At 41.4% G+C, this 27,501-nt stretch overlaps 1 protein-coding gene and 1 non-coding gene across 2 annotated transcripts in view; one reads left to right on the top strand and one right to left on the bottom strand.

Annotated features, from left to right (window-relative positions):
- Positions 1–150: 150 nt before the first annotated feature.
- Positions 151–314, bottom strand: LOC144603764 (U1 spliceosomal RNA). Its single transcript, XR_013548656.1, has one exon. It is a non-coding gene; the product is annotated as a U1 spliceosomal RNA (small nuclear RNA).
- A 4,329-nt stretch (positions 315–4,643) lies between these two features.
- The window catches only part of LOC144603578 (UPF0606 protein KIAA1549), a 153,868-nt gene continuing 131,010 nt past the window's right edge, over positions 4,644–27,501 (top strand). Inside the window, exon 1 of the mRNA XM_078416989.1 lies at positions 4,644–4,959. Coding sequence (XP_078273115.1) covers positions 4,815–4,959 — 145 coding nt within the window. The 5' untranslated portion in view covers positions 4,644–4,814. The remainder of the gene's footprint in view (positions 4,960–27,501) is intronic.

The following is a 27,501-nucleotide window of genomic DNA, read 5'->3' as shown; positions in this document are numbered from 1 at the left end:
CAAATAAGCTGACAACGCACTCCTGGCTGTATTTATGGCGCTGTAGCTGAGTCCTTCCTGATGTAATCCAACCAGGAATTGCACAACACTGGTGGGTGTCGCTGTAGTGTAGGTAGTTCCTGTTTTGGAGCAATACCGTTCCCATTTTAAGAGGGGAGAGAGCGAACGCAGTCCCCCACTACCACAAATTTTGCAGTCGAGTATCCCGCATTTGGGGACATCGCAGGCGTCAGCACACCCGAAGTGCAATGGGATAGCCTTGTCCTGGGAAAACCTCCTGAGTGATCAAGGTATCTCCCCTGCCAGGTAAGTATTCCTTATATTGGTCAGGTATTGTCTCCTGGTGGACTCCCGGTGGGATGCGGTCATCATGTTGATGGCGTCCTCAGACAGTCCCAGGCCCAGTAGAGGTCTTTTTAGAATCTGCAAGCCAGGAGATTGACTCTGTCATGGCACGGGTGACTAATGCCTGACACTGGGTGGATTAATAATTCCGGACTGCTGGGGACGGAATCCAATTGAATCTTCCGTAATACCCGACTGATGAGGCAGAAGGGAGGAAAAGCATAAAAGAACATTTTTCCCCCCAATACAGCGTGAATGCATCAACTGCTGCTGCCTCAGGGTCTGGTTCCCAAGCGACATACGTTGGTACCTGGTGATTCAGCCTGGATGCAAATAGATCGATATCTGGTGTGCCATTTTGCTTTGTAATTTCGGCAAATATTTTGGGATTTAACATCCATTTGATGTTATCGTTAAATTTGCGTGACCTGGTGTCTGCCACTGTATTTTTGACCAATTTATCACACGATATTGACTTTATACCACACATGTGGTTGATATAAGCCACCACCGTGGTATTATCTAATTGCAACCGGACATGTGCATGATGCGTATTAGATGCATATGCTTTTAAACCATAAAACGCACCCAACATTTCTAAATAGTTGATACCCCGTGTCTGTAGGCAAGATGATTCAGAGTTAGTCCATCTGCCCCCTGTGCTGGATAGCATGTTAGTTGCTCCCCAGCCCAAGGCACTGGCATCCGTTTGAATGGTTAATACTGGGTTGGAGATAATTATGGGACTGGAACTGAGGCTAATGTTCCTTGTCCACCATTGTAACTCTGTAATGGATTCAGCAGTTAAATACATGCTCGGTCAAAGTGACCTGAGTTTTGCTTTAGTTCGTGCACTTTTGTTCTTTGTAAATTTTGGTAGTGCAAAGGCCCAAATTGTACAGCTGGAAAAGCTGCTACCATTTTACCAATAGCTCTAGCTACCTGCCGTATGGTTGGCTGACGTTTATGCATTAGTTCGTGGCATGATAGTGCCAATTGTGATGCTTTCCACTTTGGCAGAGTTACAACCATGCGAACAGTATCAATCGTAAATCCAAGATAGTCCATGGTAGTGGACGGTGTAAAATTGGATTTATCTGGATGTATGACAAACCCCAAAGTTTCAAACAAACGTTTGGTGGCTGCTACTGCCAAAATAGCTGTCTCCAAGGTTTCCCTATCTAAGTACGCCATGACTATATGCTTTTGTTTTGTCAATAATGCCAAGGCGGGTTTTAAGCTTCTAGTGAAACCTTGGAGCGGAGGTTAGTCCATTTGGTAAGGCTTTAAATTGACATAGCTGTTTCATCCAGATAAATTTTTAATTATTTACGGTGCTCCTTGTGTATGGGTACTGAGTAGTAGGCATCTTTTAAATCAATGCCTGCTAGAAAGTACCCTGTAGACACAAATTCCAAAGGTTCATGTTTTGTTCTTTCAATGACACCTTTTGCTAGTAGCCTCACAAGTTCAGCTTGACCCTCTTGTTTGTCTTTGACTGAGAGGGTGAATACCCTTTGGGGTATGTGCTGAACTGGCGGAATGTTTTCATGAACAAAGTCAATTTTATAGCCATGAATGCAGGTTAGTATGTATTTGTCATTAGTGATGGTTTCCCATGCATGCAAAAAACAAGTGCAATCTCCTCCCTGTTAGTATAGAGTCCCTACTGCTCATATGCCGAAAGGTACCAGACCCACCTACCTCCATGGTGATTGGTGTTAATTCTTCTTCTGCCTCTTCGCTGGACGATGAGGTGTCTGCTGGGCTGTAGAGGGCTGCTGTTGACGTTGATGTTGTTGTTGGGGGGTGGCGCATTTTCCATGGGGTCCGCTCTGGGCCCTGGCCTAAAAGGCTTACGGGGAATGGTTGCGGACCCCGAGCTTTCACCAGTCCCATATGGTGGTTTATGACTGGTGGACGCCGTGAGGTACTGCCGCCTGGGTTTGTTAGGTCTGCTCGGTCCCAAGCCTGCCCTCACGAGACCAAAGGTCTTGGATTCTTCCTCTAGGTCTTTCACCTTTTTTGGGAGATCCTTTCCAAAAAGCAGAATTGGAGGTTCTGAACCCGGTGTTTTGCAGAGTCCCGCAAACTTAGGGTTGAGGGCAGGCTTGATAATTTCCGTAAACCATTTATTTGGTATTGAGTGGTGCACAGCAGAGCTAGTGTATCTTGCTGATTTGTGGAAATGTCCACACCATCAATGGACCGAGCATATGATGTTATCGCTGCAGTCAGTTTAAGGATTTTCTGGAGCTTCAACTCCAGGTTCCTGCCCCAAATGTCCCCAAATTTGGCTGTTTACAGCTGGTACATTTAATGATGTACAATTTTCTGGGGCTGTGTATAGCTCAAGAGCCTCATTGACCACCCGTTCTTGTAGGGTTTTTGAGGACAGGTGGTCAATGCTGGCTGCAAGTTTCGGCTCTAAAGGCCGACCCCCTCGTGGAATGTCCACGTAGCGGTTGACCACACCCAGCAGCTCTTCCTGATCCTGTACACTCTGCGTACTCCGGACATCTTCAGCCAACAACCCCTCTTCTTGACCAGCCCAGACCTGGTCGCCAATGCTGCCTTCAAACGAAGGTGAGGCAATGGCCAGTGCCCCTAAAGGGCACTGCGGGAGTGCCTGGGCGATCTGGGCCCTCCCTTGGCGAGTCTGCTGCTGCTCTCAGCAGATCTCGCTGGAGCATTGCTCCATAAGCCGTTTTAGGCTTAGGCGGCTGCCAGTGCCGCTGTGTAGCGGTGTAGCATCTTCGTCCGAATCGTCCAGACACTACCGCCCGGTTCTGGCTGCAGGTACCTCCAGCCCGCTGCTCAGGCTGCACTAGCGGTGCTGGGCTCGGCTCGGTAGTTGTGCCGCCTCTTGCCCCCCCTCCAAAGAACGTTCCTCAACGGAAAACGAACGGGGGCGACTGCAAATTTCTTTCCTCTGGTCTTGGTCATCTTGGGACCTAAAGCAGACCAGAGAGAAAATACTTACGGCCACGGTAGAACTTACCTGTCGGCCCGACTTTTTAGTTTGTAGCGGGAGCACCTTGAACTCCCGTTCGTCGCGGTGCACTGCATGAACGCTAATGTCGCGCACGCGTGCTGGACGGGGTCTTCACGTAGTCACTCACGTGACTCCGAAATAAAATACACAGACCCTGTTTTAGGTCGTTTTCTATCTCCAGGATGATGAGCCCCTCACATTCCACAATAGTGGCAGAGCCAGGTTGGTCCCCTTTATTGCCCCGACGCGGGGGGTTCGACCACCGGCTGCGGGAGCTTTGATCACCCCGACTCCAGATGATTCAACTGCCCCAACCGCAGGAGAATAAAGAGGAAGGAGATTGGACTTTATTGCCTTCCATCACAGTGAGGAACGTGGGGAATCCGCTGTGGTGGATGTTTATGTTAACTTTTATGTAGTTGTGTGTCTTGTTGCTTTTCTTTTAGTATGGCTGTATGGTAATTCGAATTTCACTGTACCTTAATTGGTACATGTGGCAATAACTGACCTTGAAACTTTTTACTAATGCTAATACAGATCTACACACTCCAGTTACGGCTGTACTGTTTGCAGGTCTCAAACGCATCTGCAGAAATAACATTAAAATGAATGGAGTGAAATTCCATGTATCCTGATAGAGGATCTAGTTGAATTTGTGGGGGTGTGCCTCCTTACCCAGCAATTTTTGATTAACAATCATTTGTAAAAATATTAAGTTGTACTGTACAATTTCCACCTCAACTTTTAAGAAAGCTCAAATGACAGACAGACCAGGTCCCCCAAGTGTAAATTGAACAACTTGCAGAAATTATTAACAAAGAACCTTTGCAATTATTGGTGTGGAAAGTATTTTGCTGAAAGTATGTTTAGGGGCAATGGCTTAACCATCAGCACAGCATTTACCACTGTGCTGGTGAATTATCAACAAGGTGAGAAGTTCTCTCTTTACACTCCACAGATGCTGGCTGACCTGCTAACTCTCTCTATCACTTTCTGTTTTTATTTTGGGTGCATGAAGCTTTGGAGTTGATAACACTCGGTTGGATGCACTGCAGCAAGAGGTCTTCTCATAAGTTCATAAATGATAGGAGCAGAATTAGGCCATTCAACGCATCAAGTCTACTCTGTCATTCAATCATGGGGCGGGACAGGCCGGAGAGCAGCGAAGCGATTGGTGGGCGGTCGAGTGGATGACGTCGCAACGCGTGCGCTCGCTCGCTCCGGCAGCCGTTGGGGGAAGCCGGCTCGCGACCGCCACTCTCGAGCCCGCGCCACCCCAACGCCGCTCTCGGGTGCGCGCGACGGGCGGCAACGCGCTCGGCTCCTCGAGCGAGCGAGCGAGCGAAGGAAGGAGGGAGCTCGAGCGAGCGAGCGAGCGAAGGAAGGAGGGAGCTCGAGCGAAGGAAGGAAGGAAGGAAGGAGAAGCGCCGAGCTGGAAGCGGAGGGAGTGAGGCAAAGGAAGGGTCGAGGAATTATGGAAAGGGTGTCTCGGCGGCCGTGGCTCTCTCCCCTCCCCACTGGCTGCAGAGTGCCGGCGCGGTGCAGGCTCGTCAAGGACCGCAGCTCCTTGCTCGTGGCTTCACTCTTGTTATGGCTCCAGGCTCCTGGCAGCGCATCTGGTAAGTAGCGGTCCTGATCTGTTGTTCGTTTAAAATGCAAAGCCAGCCCCAGCATCTCTCGGCATTGTATTTTTTCCAATGCATTGATGTGCTTGGTCTGTTCATTTGCTGTGAGATCTCTGTGTGTGTGTGTGTGTGTGTACATACATATATGCGCGCGTGTGTGTGTCTTTGTGCCATAAGCCTTATTGTTTAAAATGCTGTTGAATTTCTTGTCTAGCCCAACGGTGATGTGGCTTGCTGGGTGACCCCCAAATCATCATCATCATCATCATGTTGCTCAAAATGTGATCACGTTATTTGCACCCGGTATTTATGTAAAGTTTATGAGAAGGTTTGGTTTGAAACTAGTATTCTGGGGTAACATTTCCATTGTGATCGTTTCCCAACTCATTACAAGTAGCCTGGTTGTTTCGTGAGCATTAACCATGCCCCGGGCACCATGGATTAAAAATGAAATCATATCTGCAGTTGGGCGAGGAAATCCACAGAGTGACAGTGTTGCACTAAATCCTGCCGTCTGTGTCCCAGGATTGGTTCTCAGTTTTAGCTGATCTCAGCCTGGAAATTATTAGCCAGATTTCCATCTTGTAAGTGCCAAAGCCAGAAACGGGGCTGATTAGTGATGACTTTTACGGCTTTGATGTTCACTGGCAAAGGCTCTTGTCCTGAAAAAACCCCACAAATGATGGAAATTTGAAATTAAAAACAACTAAATATTGTCTGGTAGCATCTGAATAGAAAAACAGTAATTGACCCGAAACTTAACTAGAAAGATTGGGTGTAGTTTATTTCAATATTAAGATGTTAGTTTGACCAAGTAGAATGCTTGTTTTTATATATTTGATAATAAGTTCCACAACGGTGGGTGTTCTGTTTGAAGGGACAGTAATGGTAGACTTTGGGTTGGGTATCTGGGCAGGAAGAAAAAGATCTTTAAGAACGGGTTTTTTTGGTGTTCAGATCCCTGTTATTCATTGCTATGGCTGCATAGTCTGCTGCTTGAGTAGATTTTCTCAGAAGGAAGATCAATTGTAATGTTTATTCTCCTTAAATTTTCTTGATTCCCATGTATGATATTTTTCTCAATGTCTTCAGCTTACTTGTCTTAGATTTTTATGTAGTAGAATTTTCCTCTTTCCTTGCCTTTACAAAATGAACCATATACAAGTATTATAGTTAAGTGAACTTGCAAAGTTGGGTCTCAATCCTTGTCACTCAGCGTAAGCACAATATTATCTAATCTAAATGTTCATATATAGATGGCATTGAGAATGTGCAAATAAAAATTACATTGGAGAATAATGATGGCTCCTGTATTGTAAAGTTGGATTTAGTTTAACAACAAAAAATGGACAAATTTAATAATGACTTTGAAATGCTGTAATTGTATGACTACATAAAAACTCTTGAGCTAATGCAGCAATTCTGTTTTTATGTGAACAGTTTGTTCATGGCCAGATTTGGCCATGCAGGTGCTTCAGTGCATTACTGTTGTTGATGTGATCTTCAGTCTGTAATGAAGCAATGGAACAGTAACATTTACTGCAGGTAGAATAATGAATGAATGGGATTGGGTTTCAAAGTTATTACCTAATTGAAGCTTTCAGATCTCTTTTGCCTTTTGTGTCATTTATATGTTTAAATATCATGTTCCATCTCAAGATTAGGTTACAGTTGTGTTACTTGAACTTCGTATCTTGTTTTTAGTTGTATTAAACATTACTTTCTTGTTTAACCAAATAAATAGATACATTTATGCAATCCTTGCATCAATAAAACTGTTTTAATGTGCCATTCTTAAGATGCAAACCATCTGTCTAGCGACCTTTGCATCTCCCATCCCACAAACCCTCGCTCTTTGTCCCTAATCTGCACCTTCTGTAATGTTCTTTTGTCTTGATCCAGCTTCCATTCACCAAATTAGTTGTCAGCTGGTGGTGTTTCACGCCTTTCACCCTGTCCAATGTATCCCTTCTTTCCAAGTGTATCTCTTCGATCTATTGCCCACATCACTGTGTCCAATTCACTGATTGTCCTTTCTGATGTCCGCAATAAATATAATTGATGGCTCTCTTTGCTTGGAAAATGTTTCTTTTATCAGTATACATCTGTAGTCATCACTAATACATCTACAAAATGATTGTTATTACCATTTTCATTTTCCTTTTTAAGACCTATCATCAGCCCAACATTTCAATTCCTCTCTGAAATTGCCTGAATGATTCATTTTTTTAACTTCATTTGGAATATTGTGGTTAGCTGTTCCATTCTCTTGTGTGTCTTCTCCTGGTGTGGAGCTCTATATCACCTCTCATGTGTAGGTGACCTGAACTTCACTAATACATAGAGAATATTGTTTCAATTGTTTGTTACCCTATCCCTAAATATGTCCAATACATAACTGGTTCTCCTGACACGTTCTTAATCTTTTCCTCCATATCTGCATTATATGGTATCAATCATAGACTGTTGACTGGGGCTGGTAGGTGGGTGTGTTGGATTTGGGGGGGGGGGGGGGGGGGGGGGGTGGCTTAATTTTCATGAGGACACCATTTAACCTTTCCAGTACATGCATATGATCTCTTCCAATTTACTACGTAACTTTGATGAGTGAAGTTAAGGATGAGTACAGTTGCCTTTAACTGACCATTTGGAAGTCTGGAGACATTTTGAAAAGTATTCAAATGCCTTTGACGCCAACAAACTGATAATAAGCCATCCAGCATTCTTGAGATGGGCCTCAGGGAATGACATAGTTGCTATTTACAGCCTGCTTTGCTTTGCAGGAAGACTCGAGTACAAGGACTATCTCAGTTGGCATCCTGAATTTGCATCAGGTTACGGAGGAAGAGTACTATGGGTGGCAAGTTCAGGCAATGGACCAGATTTTGTGCAATCATGCCCAGTAAATCATTTTAAATGCAGGAGCACTTACTATGGTGAATTGGCATCCTAAATATGAACTCAACTAAGTGCATGAATCCAAATATGCCTTAATTTTCCCAAGCTATTTTGCATATTCTTTTAGAGCATTCAATTGTGGATGTCAAAGCAAGATGCATGGACACAGACCCGACAGCACACGGAGTCCGTGTTGGCTATCGGTCAACCATTTGCACTAACCTACATTAATCCCATTTTTAATTTCATAAATTCCTCCCCATATTCTATCTCTCACCTAAACACTAGGGCCAATTTACAGTGGCCAATTAACCTACCAAACCTCATGGCTTTAAAATGTGGAAGAAAAACAGAAAACCTGGAGGAGACTGCATGCTCACAGTGAATGTGCAAACTCCATGCAGACAGCACCCAAGGTCCAGGTTGAATCTGAGTCTCGACAACTGTGAGACAGAAGGTCTAAGCTATACTGTGCTAATGGCTTTGATAAATAAAATGTTGAAGTTTCTCTGGATTTTGTGATTTTTAGTATTTAGAAACCTCAATGTGATTTATTCACTAAATATAAACTGCTGACATAAAATGAATCATTTCTTTGAAAGAACCCGATGCTAATACTGTTGTTCTTTCCTGTTTTTATTCCCCTATCTTGTTGTTTCAAGGTTCTGCAATGTGTACATACTCACTCTACAATGTTGGTGTATACATTGCATGCCAGCTGTGGAGTCATTGGTGAACGTGATCTCTCTAATGAGTACCAAATACCAAAAACCCTTTGTAAAACAGGGTGTTGGGGAGCAATTAGCAGCAAGGTGTCTGTCAGCATTTTCTTTCTCCACATCGCCATGGTAATGGTTGTGAGCTTGGGTAGTGCAACATTTGTTTCTATAGCTATCTACAATGAAGTTAAGCAAAATCACAGCTTATCATATCATATCATATATATACAGCCGGAAACAGGCCTTTTCGGTCCACCAAGTCCGTGCCGCCCAGCGATCCCTTTGCAATCAATAGTCAATAGTCATTTATTTGTCACATACACATAAATGTGTAGTGAAATGAAACATTACCCGCAGTTGAACAATAAGACCAATAAGAATAATCAATAAAAATGCAATAACACATACAATCACAACTAACACCAAACAAAAAGAAACATCCATCACAGTGAGTCTCCTCCAGTCCCTCCTCACTGTGATGGAAGGCCAAAATGTATTTTTCTCTTCCCTGCCGTCTTCTCCCGCGGTCAGGCTGTTGGAGTTGCCACGTCGGGGCGGTCGGGGCTCCCGATATTGAAGCCCCCGCTGGACGGTGAAAGGTCCACGGCCTATTTCAGGCCGCGCCGGACGGTGAAAGGTCCGCGGCGGGCCGACCCAAGCCCCGCGATTCGGGGCGGGCGAACACGCTGCCTCTGCCGCTGCTGGAGCTCCCGATGTCGGCCCCCACCCAGGGGCCTGCGGGCTTCCGACATCCACGCGGCCCGCGCCGGAGCCTCCGGAGACGAATCGCAGCCGCTCCCGCAGCATCCGCAGACAGCCAGTGCCGCAGGTGGTGAGTCCGGGCCGCGGGCTCTGCGAACCAGAGCCCCAGGTGGTCCCAGGTGCATGGCCGGTGGTAGGCCGCAACGGGAACGGAGACACGACACAGAAACAAAGGTCGCGTCTCCGTTCGGGTGAGAGAATTTTACAGTTCCCGTTCCCTCCCCACCCCCCCCCCCCCCCAAACATAACATACAAACCCTACACCATATTAAAACTACAATTCAGACAAAAACAACCAAAAAACAATCAATATGACAGAAGGACATTAGCTGTTGACTTGATTGACACTGGGAATCTTATTTTATGAAACTCTGAGGCCAGTTCTTGAAATTTCTGCAAGATCAACAGCGATTGTATTATATATCTGAATTAATCTGACTCCCAGACAAAAATAGATTACTCTTCATTAGCACTTTTACCCTTTGAATCAGTGAACTGTAGGTACATGTGCGATCGAGACATTGAAAAATCTAGGCAGATTCTCCAGTGCAATACAAAGAATTCTGCCATCATTTGGGTGAGAAATTAAACTGAGTTCCATCTGTTCTCTGGAATGGTTAGAAATCCCATGATACTATTTTGAAGAGCTGGTGAATCCCTAGTGTTATAGTGAATATTTATCACCATCACAAAAGGTTTCCTGCCATTATCACATTCATATGTGTGGCAGTCTACACTGTTGACTGCCTTATTTCCTTCCCTACAGCTATATTAAATGGGAATCATGGCCGTTGAGCGCTATGGGCCCACCTTTAGCCATAAACAGCATTATGCAAATAAAACGATTTATATTATTTCCATTATATATGTCGATTGTTGTTTTAAGGGTTCCTGCAATTTTTGCACATGCGCCTCATAATGCCATTGCTGCTATTCTCCACCCCCCCCCCCCCCCCAAATGTTGCTCTCTGGATAGAATTAACCCTCTATTGGAGGGTTAACCCTCTACTTGTACAATTGACGATATTTGGCTGGTTGACAGTTCTTCATATCTGAATCTGAACTCGGAGTGCAAACCCAGTAACACATTTGCTCAAATACAGATGCACTACTGATTTTTCGGCAACTCCTTTAATCCAGACAATATGAAAGCGCTTCCCCATCCCTCCCCCAAAGTCCCTTTGAAAATTTGGTACCTGGGTTGGATGAGGCAGCAACATTGAGATTTCAGCGCCTGATCAGCAGGTCAAATTTGCCCATTGCGGCCGAGGCTCTGGAACTCCAGCCCGGTCGGAGATGGCAGATCCATTCCCATAGCTAACTTCCTGCACCGATTTAGGTTCCAGTACCATTCGACTCCTCTCGGAGACCGTGACCTCTGTTGGTTCGGCAAAACGGATCATCCAGCAAGGAACCAAGGGTGGAGGAAAACCAGAGGTGGACCTGTATCTGCATGCATACATTTCCAACTTAGTCAACAAAAGTGAAATATTTCGTAGTACAGAGGTAGAAACAAGGAACTGCAGATGCTGGTTTCATAAAAGGACACAGTGTTGGAGTTATTCAGCGGTTCTGGCAACATCTCAGGAGAACATGGATACGTGACATTTCGAGTCTGAAGGAGGACCCCGACTCAAAATGTTGCTTATCCATGTTCTCCAGAGATGCTGCCTGATCCGCTGAGTTACTCCAACACTTTGTGGAAATAATTGTTAATGGCCCTCTCTTCCCTGACCCAGCATACCAAGGAAAATTGGTTGTTTTGATTTTCGGATTGACAGTTTGTATTGGATGAGTAATATATAATACCACTGACCAGAATTACCAACGGCTGGAAATATAGTGTTTATGGTCTATCAGCCAAAACATTATGACCACTGACAGGCGAAGTGAATAACATTGATTATCTTGTTACAATGGCACCTGTCAAGGGGTGGGATATATTAGGCAGCAAGTGAACAGTCTGTTCTTAAAATTGATGTGTTGGATGCAGGAGAAATGGGCAAGAATAAAGACCTGAGCGACTTTGACAAGGGCCAAATTGTAATGGCCAGATGACTGGGTCAGAGCATCTCTGAAACAGCAAGACTTGTGGGGTACTCCCAGTCAGCAGTGGTGAGCACATACCAACAGTGGTCTGAGGAGGGACAAACCACAAACCGGCGACGGGGTATTGGGCGCCCAAGGCTCATTGATGTGCGAGGGCAACGAAGATTATCTCGTCTGGTCCGAACCGACAGAAGATCTACTGTGGCACAAGTCACAGAAAATGTTAATGGAGGTCACGGGAGGAATGTGTCACAATACACAGTGCATCGCACCCTGCTGCATATGGGGCTGTACACGGAGGATCAACAGCATATTAGGCAGGTGGTCATAATGTTTTGGCTCATTGGGTCATAATGTTTTGGCTGATCGACATATATATCAAAGATACACCTATCCATTATATTGCTCTATAAATGTAAAATCAATTTCTCTGGATTTCTTGGGAAGTGTAGTGTATTTTAAAGATCGCTCCCGTTCTCATAGCACTCCTTCTTTGCGACTGCCGGATATGCAAAATCTGCCATGCTGTCTCTTCTGACCACCCAATGACCCTAATAGTCCCTCCAAGTGAAGTAGTGATTCACTGGCACTATTTTCAATCCACTGAACCAAATTTAGTGCTGACAATATTGTTGTCTCGACATTGGCTAAACCAAATGCAGATTGGGTGACTGCTTTGTAGGGTACATGCTTGCAGGCAGCATAGTTATCCCTGAACTTCCAGTTGCCTGTCAATTTAATTCTTCATCCCACTCTCACCCTGACCCGCCCAACCCTCTGTGGCCTGATGAATGTTTATTATGAAGCCCAGAGTAAGTTCAAGAAACAATACTTATTGTTTTATCTTGGCATATTACAGATTTATTGTATTCAACAGTTTTACCTTTTCTATTTGTATCATTGCTAATATGAACTCAATTCTTTCTCTTCTACTAATACAGCCTGATTTGCTAGCTGTTTTCCACAGTGCATTTTGCAACCTTTGTATTTCCCACTCACTGTGGAATTCTCTGCCTCAGAAGGCAGTGGAGGCCAATTCTCTGAATGCATTAAAGAGAGAGCTAGATAGAGCTCTTAAGGATAGCGGAGTCAGGGGGTATGGGGAGAAGGCAGGAACGGGGTACTGATTGAGAATAATCAGCCATGATCACATTAAATGGTGGTGCTGGCTCGAAGGGCCGAATGGCCTCCTCCTGCACCTATTGTCTATTGTCACTCACTCTGGACCTTTGGTGCTGTTTGTGTGGAGTTTGTATGTTTTCCCTGTGGCTTTGTGGGTTTTCTCTGGGAGCACTGGTGAGCAAGAGGCTGCAGAGACTGATGGACTCGGCCTTCATGTAAGTGTGGGTTTGGTAGACTGAGGGCATGTTTCTGTACTTCATGGCTCTTTTGTTTGAAGTACTTTTTGTGAAGGAAGATATATTTATGTCACATTTTAAGTTTATACTCCAGTAAATTTTGGAGGTCTAAATATATAACGGCATAGGTTAACTGACATGGCTTTGACAAATGAACAGTAACTCTATCAAGTTTTTGCTCTTCTCCAAGGAAGTTCCCTGAATAGTGGTAGCAGCTCATTAATTTTGAGATATTATAGGAATGGTACTAATCTCTCAGCTTTTCACAATTTAAATTTATGACTTGGATGAAAGCGCTTAGCATTAGCTATCCAAATTTGCTGGTGATTTCAAATCCGTTTAGTCAATGAGCTATGGGAAAGATAGTCTTCAAAGCAATCGAGACAGGTTGAGCAAGAGGGTGAAATGGTGGCAATAGAATGTGGGAAAATCAGGTTATTCATGACTTCAAACTAAATATCTCATGGAAACCTTGCTCCGCTAAGTCATGGCCCACAGGAAGTAAACATGCAAGGAAAGTAAACACATAGGAAGGGAAGATAGTATAGCGTCAAAAGTTTTAGAGCACTGAAATGGGTGCTTGGGCTTAGGATATCTCATCCCCTTTTTGTCCTAATTTCCTTAAGTGTACACGTACATTCAAGGGATTTGCTTGCCTATATCTAATGTATATCTCCTTTTTGTTCCCTGCAGTTCAAACTGTCGGATGAACAGCTGATTTCTGTGCTGTGTCATTTGAAAATTCTTCAGTCTAAAAACATGACAACGCCTTCACTTTTATCTTGCATAGAGATACTATTGGTTCAAAATATGTTGTGCTACCCAAAAGGTTCAATCTCAGTCAATACAAGCAACCCAGGGGTGCAGTGGTAGAGTTGCTGCCTTAGAGCATCAGGGACACGAGTTCAATCCTGACTATGGGTGCTGTCTGTACGGAGTTTTTATGTTCTCCCTGTGACTGGGTTTTCTCCAGATGCTCTGGTTTTCTCCTACATACCAAAGACGTACAGGTTTGTAGGGTTAATTGGCTTTGGTAAAATTATAAAAATTGGCCCTAGTGTGTAGTTCAAATGTACGGGGTGATCTCTGGGCCAAAGGGCCTGTGTCTGCGCTGTATCTCTAAAGTCTAAGGAAGCAAATAGTTGAAGATACCAGATACACCATAATAAACCCTTCGCCAGTCTTGTATCTTATCTTCTTGGCCAAGAGATTGGAAAATAGGAAACTGTAACAGAACTTGGACTACCCTCTGAGGATTTTGATGCAATATCAAAGGAGTCTTATGGTAGCCAGAGAATGTAGCATTTACTGTTTCTAGTTGGAATAGGTTTCTTTTGACACCTACCTTTCAAACACTGGGCATGATTTCAAGTTCAGTATTTGGTGGCTGCTGTCCTTTGTGTCTAGCATTGTAAATATAGAAGTTAATTGCTGATGTAATTAACATATAATGACTACTGTCTGGGCGATTAGTTATTCAACTGTACAAAATTGTATCTCCACGAAGTATTTGTGTATTGTTTTTACTCACTTTTCCTGATGTAATCTAAAATATTTTCTTCCAATTTGGTATTTTGTTTATGGGCAGGAGAAAAGAGGGATTTACAGCAGGTTCCCATAAATACAAATAAAATAAATAAGCAAGAGATGCAAGAAACTGCTGGAGGAACTCAGCAGGTTGGGCAGCATCTGTTGAGGGAATGGACAGACCACGTCTTGGATTAGAGTCCTTATTCAGAATTATAGGAGGTAGAGAGGTGGGTGCAGAACAAACCCTGCAAGTGACCAGTAGATACACGTGTGGGGGGGGGGGGGGGGGGGGTGTTATTTGGCAGACAGATGGAGTAAGTGGAAAAGCCTAGCCGCTGGAATTACTCTTGTAATTTGCCTAAGATTATCAGTCATTTCTGTTGAAGAGAGACAAAAAAATACTGGAATAACTCAGCGGGACAGGCAGCGTCTCTGGAGAGAAGGAATGGGTAACGTTTCGGGTTGATACTCTTCTTCAGACATTTCTGTTGCTACTCTTATCTGTGGTATACATAGATTGATATAATTGATAGCCTTCCCTTTTGATTAGTTTTCTGAGGTTGAATTAATATTACATCATTTTAAAGTCTCTTTTCATGTAGAGTTTGACACAAATGCACAATAAAATCAAGTTGTTTTTATAAAAAGAAAATTGCATTAGGAAATTCACTTATCCACACTTCAGAAATTCTGGATTATTAGTCATTGGAAAATACAGCAAGGAAATGGGCCATTCTGTGGGCCTGTAGCCTTCAATCCTTCATTAGCAAATTTGCAGATGATACTAAGTTGGGGGGTAGTGTGAATTGTGAGGAAGATGCAATAAGGCTGCAGGGTGACTTGGACAGGTTGTGTGAGTGGGCGGATACATGGCAGATGCAGTTTAATGTAGGTAAGTGTGAGGTTATTCACTTTGGAAGTAAGAATAGAAAGGCAGATTATTATCTGAATGGTGTCAAGTTAGGAGGAGGGGGAGTTCAACGAGATCTGGGTGTCCTAGTGCATCAGTCAATGAAAGGAAGCATGCAGGTACAGCAGGCAGTGAAGAAAGCCAATGGAATGTTGGCCTTCGTAACAAGAGGAGTTGAGTATAGGAGCAAAGAGGTCCTTCTACAGTTGTACCGGGCCCTGGTGAGACCGCACCTGGAGTACTGTGTGCAGTTTTGGTCTCCAAATTTGAGGAAGGATATTCTTGCTATGGAGGGCGTGCAGCGTAGGTTCACTAGGTTAATTCCCGGAATGGCGGGACTGTCGTATGTTGAAAGGCTGGAGCGATTGGGCTTGTATACACTGGAATTTAGAAGGATGAGGGGGGATCTTATTGAAACATATAAGATAATTAGGGGATTGGACACATTAGAGGCAGATAACATGTTCCCAATGTTGGGGGAGTCCAGAACAAGGGGCCACAGTTTATGAATAAGGGGTAGGCCATTTAGAACGGAGATGAGGAAGAACTTTTTCAGTCAGAGGGTGTTGAAGGTGTGGAATTCTCTGCCTCAGAAGGCAGTGGAGGCCAGTTCGTTGGATGCTTTCAAGAGAGAGCTGGATAGAGCTCTTAAGGATAGCGGAGTGAGGGGGTATGAGGAGAAGGCAGGAACGGGGTACTGATTGAGAGTGATCAGCCATGATCGCATTGAACGGCGGTGCTGGCTCGAAGGGCTGAATGGCCTACTCCTGCACCTATTGTCTATTGTCTAATCCTCTGGCAATTCAAGTGCTCATCTGAATACTTCTTAAATGAGGTTAGTGAATCTACTTCCACCACTCCCTCTGCAATACATTTCTGCTTCGGCCGCTTAATCATTTGGATAGCAACCACTGGCTTCAGTTCAACTTCCACAGTGTTTTTCTGATGGCCTGGTACTTCTTTCTGTCCTTTAGTACTGGCAAGCAACCTCCTGAAAATTAATTTTATAAATTAATTCACCAGTTTACTTAAAAGTAACTTTGGAACTTGATAAGTCGAACAAAAAAAAAAAGCCGCCTTGGATTTAAGCGGTTAGGTGACCAAAACAAAACTGTCCCGTGTAACCTCCCCACAATTATTGGATGCCATTGTCTCTTAAAAACACAGCCTCTATTTTAATTGTGGGTGCTTGTTGAAATTGACAAGCAACGCTTCCATTGACACTTGTGCAACGATATTGTATTGAACAATGTTCAATAAATGTTGAATTCACCATTCAGTCTTTTTCTGGAGAGAAGGAATGGGTGATGTTTTGGGTCGAGACCCTACTTCAGATCCTAAACGTCACAAATTCCTTCTCTCCAGAGATGCTGCCTGTCCTGCTGAGTTACTCCAGCTCTTCGGTATGAACCAGCATCTGCAATTCCTTCTTACACATTCAGTCTTTTTCACTTGCTGTAATAAAAATAAACATATTACTATTGAAAATCCCTTTATGTTTGAAAATCCTGCAGGAAAAATAACCTTGATATTGTGACTTATAGAGTCAAACCAGTCCTTTGGCCCAACTTGCCCATTGTCAGCCAAGATGCCCTGTCTCCACTGTTCACACCTACCTATATTCGGAGCGTGTCTGTCTAAACCTACAGTTTGAAACTCTAGCAAGTAACCCCTTCCCCCATTGACGCAATTGTTTTGTAACGTGATTTTCTATGACCCAAGGTTTCATAGGAATGAAAATAGCATATTACAGCAGAGCTCTCTATAGTAGTGTCAATGGTATGTTAGTATAGTGTTTAGGTTGACTGCTGGTCCTGATATCTTTTGACCAAATATCTGTATAACTTCACTTTGTTAACCTAGTTGATAAATATTATCGTTGCTTCAATATAAGAGAGATTGTATATAGATGAAAGTATGTCTGGGATTTGCATACATGAATTTGTCAGCCAACATTTCCCCCATGAGTTGATAGCATGGTTAGCTTTGAATATACTGCACTACATCCTCTGTTGCCACACCTGCTCTGATTTTGAATATAATAATTGGATGAAATTGTATTCTTTTAATAACTAATTGAATGCTATGAAGCAGCTGTAAATATCAGAACACCATGATGCAATAGAAGTGGGTAATTATGGATAAAGACCATTATAATTGTCCACAAATGGGTCAGGCCCACACTGGAGAAGTTGATGCAGTTCTAAGGATTCATTTCAGATAGAATTGCAGCCTTCTAAAGGCTGAGATTAAATATCTGAAGATCAATAGTTTTATTCCAAACAATTGAAACAAGATCAAACAAGCAATTGTGGACTCCACATTTCCTTGGTTATCGGTGCCGGCTCTGATTTGTCTGAACCTTTTCATACCTCTAGTTTCTCTTCCCCTGACTCTCAATCTGAAGAAGGGTTGCAATCCAGAACATCACCTATTCCTTTTCTCCAGATATGCTGCCTGACCTAATGAGTTACTCCAGCATGTTGTGTCTATCTTCAAAGAAAATCTAGAGGTTTGAATTATTTCTTGTATTCCCCTCATCTAGGGATTCATTTGCATAGATTCGCATTGACTTCTAATTTATTAATGTAGCCTTGTAGCCTTTAATTTCAAATCAAGTTGAACACTTGCATCGCCTGATGACTGTAAGAAGCTGGTGAAGGGTACGAAGCACACTGATGTAAGAAGTTGCATGGGTAGAGGTTACATGTGTGCTTGCACTAACTTGAATTATGACTGTGGACCTGCAGATTTGAAATCTGAGCGTGTTGTTTTACATTACACTTTGAAAGTGCTGTAGGCAGTGTAATAATAAATTATGTTAGTGTTATCTATATATTGTTGAGAAACTCATACTTTTTTCTATTAAGTGCAATCTGGCATGGAATTTCAAATGCAGTGGAAAAATCTGAAATGGAAGATTGATCAACAGGTCAAGAAACAAATTTGTTTTTCCAGCCTCTTGTGCATATTTCCTTCAGTGAAAGTACAAACTGCTATTCTCAATTTTCTTGCTTATGATCTGTTTAGTGTGGAAATTCAGTCTGCCTCCAAGTTGGAGCCACTGAATGGATGTCATTAAGGCACCACGATCTACAATCATTCACATTACAGGAAAGCACTCAGCACTTTCCAAAATACCAATCTCTATAGTACCCTTATGGCAACATTTCTGATCATTGATGACCCTGAGATATGGGAGATTTGATGATGACTGTATTAATGAATGTCAGTGTGAGGTTGTACTTTCATGCTTGGCACTTAATTTGAGAATGTCATTAATGCAACATATCCAATCGTTGTCAAGGTCTTGCTGCAATGAACTGGTTCAACTTGCAAGGATTTGAGATTGGAATGGAATTGTATATAGTCTTTAGCATAATTTCCATTTGATTGCTGGAATGTCTTTGACAAGTAGTTATGAACCTCTCCCATTGACTTTAGTTTAACTTGCTTTTGATGTCATAATCTGTCAGATGGTGCCTTGCTATTGAAGAAATTTATTCTCGCCTTGCCCCTGGATCTGACTCTTGTACATATATACGTTAAGGTCTAGAGCTGAATACACCTGACGTAGCCCAAACTGAATGTCACCCAAGCACATTAATGCTATGCAATCATACACTTTTCACTTCAGGATAGGCTTATTAAGTGGTATGTGGCTGGATTGGATTTGTTCATTTTTGGAAAGGACATTTGAAGTGATCTTAAATCTGTAGAAGGATGGTTACAATTAGAATATGCTATAAATTTCTGCTTAAAATCTAGTTCAATGAGCGAGCAGTTTACTGATTTTCTTTGCATCTATTCAATCACAGCAGTGGAATTTCAGCAGAGGACAATGTGTGATGTTTCGAAATGGACTTAAATTTGAATTTAAATATGGATGTTGCAACCAGCTGTATCAAATCGGAAAAAAACTATAGTAAACTTCTAGGCACTGCTTTTTGATTGCTGCTGACTTTGTTGACAACAATTCCAAATGGCTGATTTACTCATGACTGCTTATATTTGGAACTGCGCGATAATATTTTAGGTTGTTTATTGATTTACTATTGATCTTGAATCCAGTTACTAAATCACTTGTATGAGGTCTCAGTGTGTAAATATGTTATGAAATGATGTATTACACTTGGGGATTATGCACAAATACATATGTTGCATTATTTTTTCATCAATTTTTTTTTTTACATGCTCGTTATGAATTCATTCTGCTGCTTGTCTCAGTAAGGATTCTTAAGCCTCATGTTTTTACATCAACTGTGGTTTTCTGCAGGCACCTATTAATCTTTAATGTTTTGCCATCAAGCTTGCTTATGATGTATGAAACATAAACTTCAGTCGCCTGCTTTTCGGCTGTTGCCAAACTAATCTTGCCTTTGTTGTTCATTTCCTGTTTTTAAATTCTCACAAATCCCTATTGGCTTTGTTATCTCACATGTACAGTGAACTATTTCTAGCAACAGTTTTATCATGGCTCATTAGGCTGACTACTTTGAAATTCAATTGTATTGTCAACAACCTCTTAATAAATTGGGCAGTGTTGGTGTTTTTCTCTCCCAGTACAAAACCACTGGAAGGCTGTGAACCAACTTCACCCTCTCCTCGGCCAACAAATATTCATTGCAGATATGTGGATACAAGGAACTGCAGATGCTGGTTTACAAAAAAAGGCACAAAGTGCTATAGTAATTTAGCAGATCTGGCGGCATCTGTGGAGAACATGGGTCAGTGGTGTTTCGGGTCGGACCCCTTCTTCAAATAGATTCAGGTGGGGGAAGAAAGAGAAGCTGGAAGAGAGGAAGGTAGGACAAAGCCTGATAGGGTTATAGGTTAATACAGGTGAGGCAGTATTTTGAAAGACAAGTGGTGGATAAAGGCCAGAGATGAAAAGATGGAAGGTGTGCAACAAAAGGAATGAAGAGTTGTGAATTGTGAAATGTTCATTGCAACCCCATTATACTCGGTTGGCTTTGTTGGGAACTTCATGTTAGCCTGTCTGAACCAGACTACCAAAGCAATCACTTTATTCTGGGAATTTGCAAGAAGTGATCACTATGTTGACTGAGGAAAACATTCAAGTATGAATTCTCAAAGCCTCTTTGGAGAGGAAATCAGTAACATGCTCGCTGAATCCTGGAAATCATGAGCTGTGATTGCAGAAATTGCAGAAAGAGCATTCAGGATGGCACCGCGAAAATTTGTCTATGCATCAGGAGTACCCAGAAGCCCAGAGTAAATGGCGATAAATGTGCACCATCTTGAATCATCTGCCTGTTCTATCAGGCTGCACATTAGAACTATTACCAATCGCAAGACACCTCAATCCCAGGAAATGCCTTTATGAAAAAAAAATGATCATCACCTCGGGTTGTTTGGAGCACTTTTGAAGCTATGTTAAATCTCTACTTTACTTGTATCACAGTAGATTTTCTTTTAATCTTTATTTGCTCCTTGAACCTATACTAGAGTTGCTTCCAGTTGATGCCCGTATTACAAATCAACAAAGGAAATTATATTGTGGAACGAAAAGTAGCAAAATGTTAGAGCAGCTACATTGTGAACATTTATTGCTAACTGGAGTAACTTTGACTTCGATACCTGTTTAACATTAAAATCAAGCTCCCATGGTAATCATTTTTGAGCCTCATTAAGAACACAAAATAATTTATTTGGATACAAGGAACTGCAGCTGCTGGTTTCCAAAAAAAGACAAAGCACTGGAGTAACAGCGGGCCAGGCAGCATATCTGGATAGGTGACATTTTGGGTTGGGACCCTTCTTCAGACACAGAATAAAATTTATTTCTTGATTTAATTACTGCTTATGCTGCTCAGAGTTAATTAGTGCATATATTCGTCAATATTTCCATTTAATTTTCTGTTTCATTTAGAATTATGCTTAGAAACAAATCTGTCGGTCTCCTCCCTCTCCACCATCTAACCCTTTCAGCACAACCTATTATTTTCTCCTTTATTTCATTACCTTCCACTGAAGTTTATCTTTGCTATCCACTTCACCTCCATGCAGTGAAAAGTTTGATATTCTCAGTGCTCTTCGGGTAAGGGCATTGCACCCGAGTTTCGTCTGGATTCACTGTTAGAAGTTTTTTAAATTATGAGAGACATAGATTGGTAGACAGTCAGAACCTTTTTCCAAGAGTGGTAATGTCAAACATTGCAACATAGTTTTAAGGCCAAAGGGGGAAAGTTTAAAGGAGATCTGCGGGGCAACTTTTTTTTACATACAGGGTGTGGTGGTGGAAGCAATACAATAGAGGAGTTTAAAGACTTTTAGATGGACATTTATAAATCCAGGGAATGGAAGGCTATGGATCATGAGCAGGCTGAAGGAGTTAGTTTAATTTGACATCATATTCTGCATAAATATCGTGGGCCGAAAATATCGTGGGCCTATGTTCTATTATCTTTGTGGCTCTGCTGTTTAAATTGCTCATCCATTCCAGAACCATTTTCTTGGCTCCCCTGTGATTGTTATGTATGTGGGCAGTGACAATTGGATCCTTCCAAGTTCTTATCTAGTCGTAAGATAATTATCTCAATCTTAAAAGGCAAGAGAAAATACAGACTTTTTGACTCGGCTGTTGAGAACAAAGTCTCTTCCTCCTTGCCAACTACAAAGCTATTATCACAATATTCCTTTTATTTGCTCCAACTGGTATGGTCCTGACCAGTTTGTTCATCTTCCCTGCGATCTCTCTACAGGGTCTACAAAAACATCATACCCATGCTACTTTATGAATCTCCTTGCAGCATGACCCCAGATTATGGAGGATTTTTGTTCCTGTGAACTATTCGTAAACTCAATGGTTCACGAGTTGGAAATATGGCCGTGAACAGAGATTCTCACGACAGAAGATGCATGCAGCCCTGGAGCAGTTAGGGCTGCTTAATCCATCCTCCCAGTCTCAAATGCTTGTTCGTTTGTACCTGGGCCAGGTATTAATAATTTGGGGAGGATCTGTATTTATCTATTTGTAGTCACACCTGGCTGTCTCCTTCCACTGGCTGGATTTAAAAAACTTAACCCAAGGGGTGTAATCGCCTCTTAAGAAATTTCAAAGTAACTTCTCCATCTCCAAAGCTTCCAAAGCTCAGATTCCAGCACAGTGTTGAATTGAATATCTTTGAGCTGCAGATGCTTCCTGCAGATGTTGCTCAGAGTAATCTCTACCAGCTCATGTGTGTTACAGCACGACACATCACTAACAAATAATAATTTAGCATTTTGAATAATTTAGTTTTGGTTTTCAAGTATTAGTTTTAGTTCCTACTGGTGTATAATTTAACGCAAATCTTTTTGGATAGAGAGCAAAAAACCCGGAAGTATTTACCCATTATTTGCCTGCCTTTCTATGATGATGTTATTCCATTTCCCTTAATCTTGATTTGGATTGCTGCTGGTGGTGTTTCTTATTAACTTATCAGTTTAAAAAGTGTAAACATACCACATTTTTGTCAAAACTTAGCTGTGCCTCCAGTCATCAAAATATCAAATTTTCAATATTCTGTGGAATGTGACTTTGTACGTTTGCAGTAGGTGCAGATATTGAAAGATGGAATTTAATGCTTAAATATAGATTTTTAATGGTAATGAAAGTCTGCATTGTTCAGAAAATGGGTGTAACAGTACATTAGTTAACAATAGAGTATCTTGGGAAGAATCACAATGTATCTTTAGTATTGTTGGGTGGCTGCATTGTAAGAGTTGATATCCTTTAGATGGGATCCTTAAATAGAACTATTAAAAGAATTTTAAAGATTTACAGCACAGTTTTCAGAGTCCAAATGAATTAAAACAACACCTGTATTGTTGCTTTCCAAAAATAACAGCTACATTTATGTATGCAAGCCACTGTATCAAAGTAATTCATTGTATCAAACATTTTGTGAGCTTTTCACTTAAAAGGCCCATATTGTGTTTCATAGATTTATCTACCACTCTAATCTTCTGATAAAAAGAAACCTAGCGATTGGTTTTCCATCCATCAGAGAAAAAAACATCAATGAATTATTCAGGAAGTCTTTTAATAATCATAACAAGCAACCATCCTTCAAATACTTAATGTCGGATTAGCTTAATCTGCAATTTTTATATGATGGATGTTTTCCCAAGGTAAATGTCTAGTCCGAGTCAAGAGTGTTAATTGTCATATGACCAAATGGTGGTACAATTAAATTCTTTCTTGCTGCAGCATAACAGATTTGGAAATGCAATATACATTGATTTAAAAAAATTATTTTATCAATAAGTTGGATAACATTAAATAAAGGTAATTGTAATCCATACAATTTGATAAAAACAAAACAGACAGTTGGTTCCCACAAACGCTCCCCAAAACGACTCTTTCCCCTCCTCTAACTTCCAAATATATATTCGTTGATCAGTTCAGCGAATTTACTGCAGGAAACAATATCATTTAATTGAATATTGGAGCTTTGGTGATTGTAATTGAGACGATTTTAAAGGCTTGATCTGATGTAAGTTTAGAAACATTGGTTATTTTGGTTAAGAAATCCTGTCCATTGAGCAGTGGTTACATTGCCAGTTTAACTGCTTTTCGGCCTACCGTCTATTTTATGAAAACACAAAGTGCTGGTGGAACTCAGCGTGTTGGACAGCATCTGTGGAGGGAACGGGCAGAGGACGTTTCGGGTCGGAACCCGTCTTCAGATTGATTGTCAGTCTCCTGTCCATTCCCTACCTACTCTGCCTGACCTGCTGAGTTCCTCTGACATTTTGGGTTTAACTCAAAATTCCAGCATCTGCAGTTTCTTATTTCTCCTATCTAATTTTATAAGATGCCTTTGTGCCATTTTCATTCTGCAATCCTCTCCATGTTTTTTAATCTGTCTTTTCTGTCCCCTTCCTCATCTTTCCAGTTTCTAATTCATTTCTCACTTATTCTTTTTCATTCTCTCTCCTTTCTCGACTCTTGCTCTCTATCTTTGTCTGATTCACACCCCACCCCTCCATCTCTCGGCTTTTCTCTTCCCCATATCCATTTATTCACTTCACTTCTTTTGTTGTTTTATTTGATTATTGTTCATGTCATTCAGTTGCATGCTGCAAGGATCAAAGAGAAAACTATTAGCAGGTGACCTAATTGGTTTAGGGTGAGCTAACACTGACATCCCATAAAACATTTAAAGTATTAAACCAAAAGTAATCTAATCAAACAATTCCTATGCTCTCTTTTAAATCCATGCAGTGAAATCCCTTGATAAAAATCTTCCTCTTAGAAAAAATAAGTTCTTAGTGACTTTTAAATTTTAAATTTGTCCGTGCAGCTGGAGCTGTAAAGCTGACTTCAATTAGCCTTTAAGGGAAAGGTCAATAGAATGTTTTGTTTTAAACACTGAAAACTCTGATGACATGGATTGCTTCATCAAAAATATTAATGGAAATATAATCCACAATGTTTCAAAACAGATAAATATTTGAGAGAGACAATGTGAAAGGCCATGGAAAATGATCCTTGAGTGCATGGATTTTAAAGGAAAACTATTTGGATAGAATAGATTCAAAATGAATGGAGAGTACATCTTGTGCCCTGATCTACAAGGATGTTCACCGAGTTGATGTGCTTGCGTAGAATTGTTTTTATTCTGAATTTTGTGTTTTATCTTATTATTGGAATTCCTTAATACCAACATCATGTCAACTAGCTGAGGAGCACTAAAGAAACATAATTTATAACTCTTATATGGGCAATACAATCAGAAATTAGGCACATATGAAAAATTAAAGGATGCTTTATTTGAATGACTCATCAGAGGATTTTGGTATAAAACTGAATTCTCTGGGAAATATGTATGCAGTGCTAAATTAACCTTTTTTCTGTTAGTCAAAGACTTTGGACTTATGGGTTTAATTCATGTTTTTGTGGGGGGCGGTACCGACAGATTGGAAAATTGTTTTGTTGACCAATGTTGAAAGGTACGAGTTCATTGCTGCACCTTGTTCATTGAACTTGGTCATATTACCAGTCCATCACAGGCTTGTCACTTCCTGCCATCCACTCCATCTTCACCATGTATCAGGAAGGCTAGAAGTATGATCAAGGATACCTGCCACCTTGGCTACTCCCTTTCTGATCTTTAACTTTATGGGAGAAGATAGAGGAGCTGAAAGGTCAGACATCCAGACTTAACATCAGCTTCTTCCCCACTGCTATCACATTCCTGAACCTATCACCTTTTTGTATTTCCTCCCCAGAGGCGCAGCCACATACTCCTAATCTCAACTCTACCTCATTCTGTTGTTTCCATTGTTGCACTTCAATATTTTTTGCACTATTTCAGATTGCAACATGATTTTACACAATTTTGCTGTTTTACACTTGTTATATTTATTGTGGAAGTTATTCTTATAGAATATACACTATTTACTCTGAACTTCATGTGAACTAGTGACGTCATGAGAACTAGTGAACTACCCCTCGGTGTATATGACAATAAACTAATCTGTTCTCATCTACAATATGTTTCCATCTCTTTTTTTTGGCCAATGATACATTTCAAGGCTCACATTTGAAGAATTATGTAAATCAAGAAAGGGCAAGCTAAATAACTATACAGTAGCCCAATAGATGTATCGGTAACAAAATAATGCTCATATGCTTATTTTTAACATTTTTGTTCATGGCTCTTGAAAATAAATATTTTAGCAGGGCTGGTTCCGTTTTAATCTGCTGGAGCAATGCAAATAAGTTCTGTGCAGTAATGGCTGGGAGGAGTAGAGGTCTGGTTTTGAGGTTTTTTTTAGGCTAAATGCTGACCTTCATCTGTTTGGGTTATTTTTCGCTTTGGTACATTGCTTTTACTGCTTGGTAATTTGAATGGCTTCAACTTATCTCTTCATCAAAGAACTCGTACCAAACTTTTGGCTCTCCACCTTCATGGAATATTTTTTTGCTTTCCTCTCATAAGGAAAGAATCAGCTCATAAGCTTTAGATGTTTGAAGTGTAATGATTTAATGCAGCACAAGAGAACAGATGTGAGCATTAGATCACGCAAAACATGATTTTTGTTAAAGAAGTATTTTTTCACGCTTGCTCAATAAATGTGTGATTCTCTATATATGTGGCTCAGCAATAGGATGAGAAAGAATTTTATGGCTTGGATGCAATTTGGTTGCCTTATGAACTGTAGGTTCAAATTTGGAAATGTTTTGTGTTCTTATATTACATGGTCATGTAACATTACATATATCAGCCATGGTCACAATGAATGACGGTGCTGGCTTGAAGGGCCGAATAGCTTCCTCCTGCACCTATTTTCTATGTTTCTATCGGTGTCTCTGTTATGTGAAATTATCTTTAAAAATGTGTTACTTATTATGGCAAGACCTTTTTATGTGGATGACTAAAGTCGAATGGTGGACCTAAAATCAGAATTTTACAACACTGAAATGGCTGATTGTGTCCATGTTGGAGTGAGGGATGGTGGCCAGAGGGTGGGGCGAGCAGGGAGAGCTTTCTAGTCTAAACTTACTTTCATGTTCTTAGAACCTTGTGACAATTTCTGGTGCTCATCCTTGTATGCAATGTGTTTTGAGTCTCACTTTTCAGACAGTAAGTTCCAGATCCAGGCCATTTTTGGGGTAAAATCTTATCAATTGACTCTACCAGGTAACTCTACCAGGTACCTTAAGTCAATGTATCCAATGCAACAGTTCATAAGGCAACCCAACTGCACCAAGCCATAAAATTCCTTCTCATCCTGAGCCACGTAAATACAGAGAACCACATTTATTAAACAGGAAAAAATACCACTTTAACAAAAAATTATGTTCTCTCCTAATCTCAGCCACCTATTGTTTCATAATAATTAAGTCATCCCTCAGCCAAAGACAAATACTCCAGTCGATCCAAATTTTCTCCATAACTAATGTTCTCCATCTTATAACCGAGAAGATTGATGAAAGTAGGGCCATAGACATTCTCTATATGGACCAGCGAGGCCTTTGATAAGGTTCCACATGGTAGGCTACTCTGGAAGGTTCGATTGCTTGGGATGCAGGGAGAGCCATCTAACTGGATACAGAATTGATTTCATGGTAGGAAGCTGATTGTTGTCCAAGATTGTTTATTGGACTGGAGGCCTGTGACTAGTGGTGTGCCTCCAGGTCAGTACTGGTCCCATTGCTGTTTGTCATCTACATCAATGATTTGGATGAGAATGTACAAGGCATGATTAATGAGTTTGCAGGTGACACTAGAGTAGATGGTATTGTAGACACTGGCGATGATTTGTCAAGAAATACAGCAGACTTTAGAACAGCTGG

The sequence above is a fragment of the Rhinoraja longicauda genome, chromosome 20 (genome assembly GCF_053455715.1).
Source record: "Rhinoraja longicauda isolate Sanriku21f chromosome 20, sRhiLon1.1, whole genome shotgun sequence".
NCBI lineage: Eukaryota > Metazoa > Chordata > Chondrichthyes > Rajiformes > Arhynchobatidae > Rhinoraja > Rhinoraja longicauda.
Note: the sequence above shows the minus strand (reverse complement) of the source record. Positions and strands in the feature narration are given on the sequence as shown.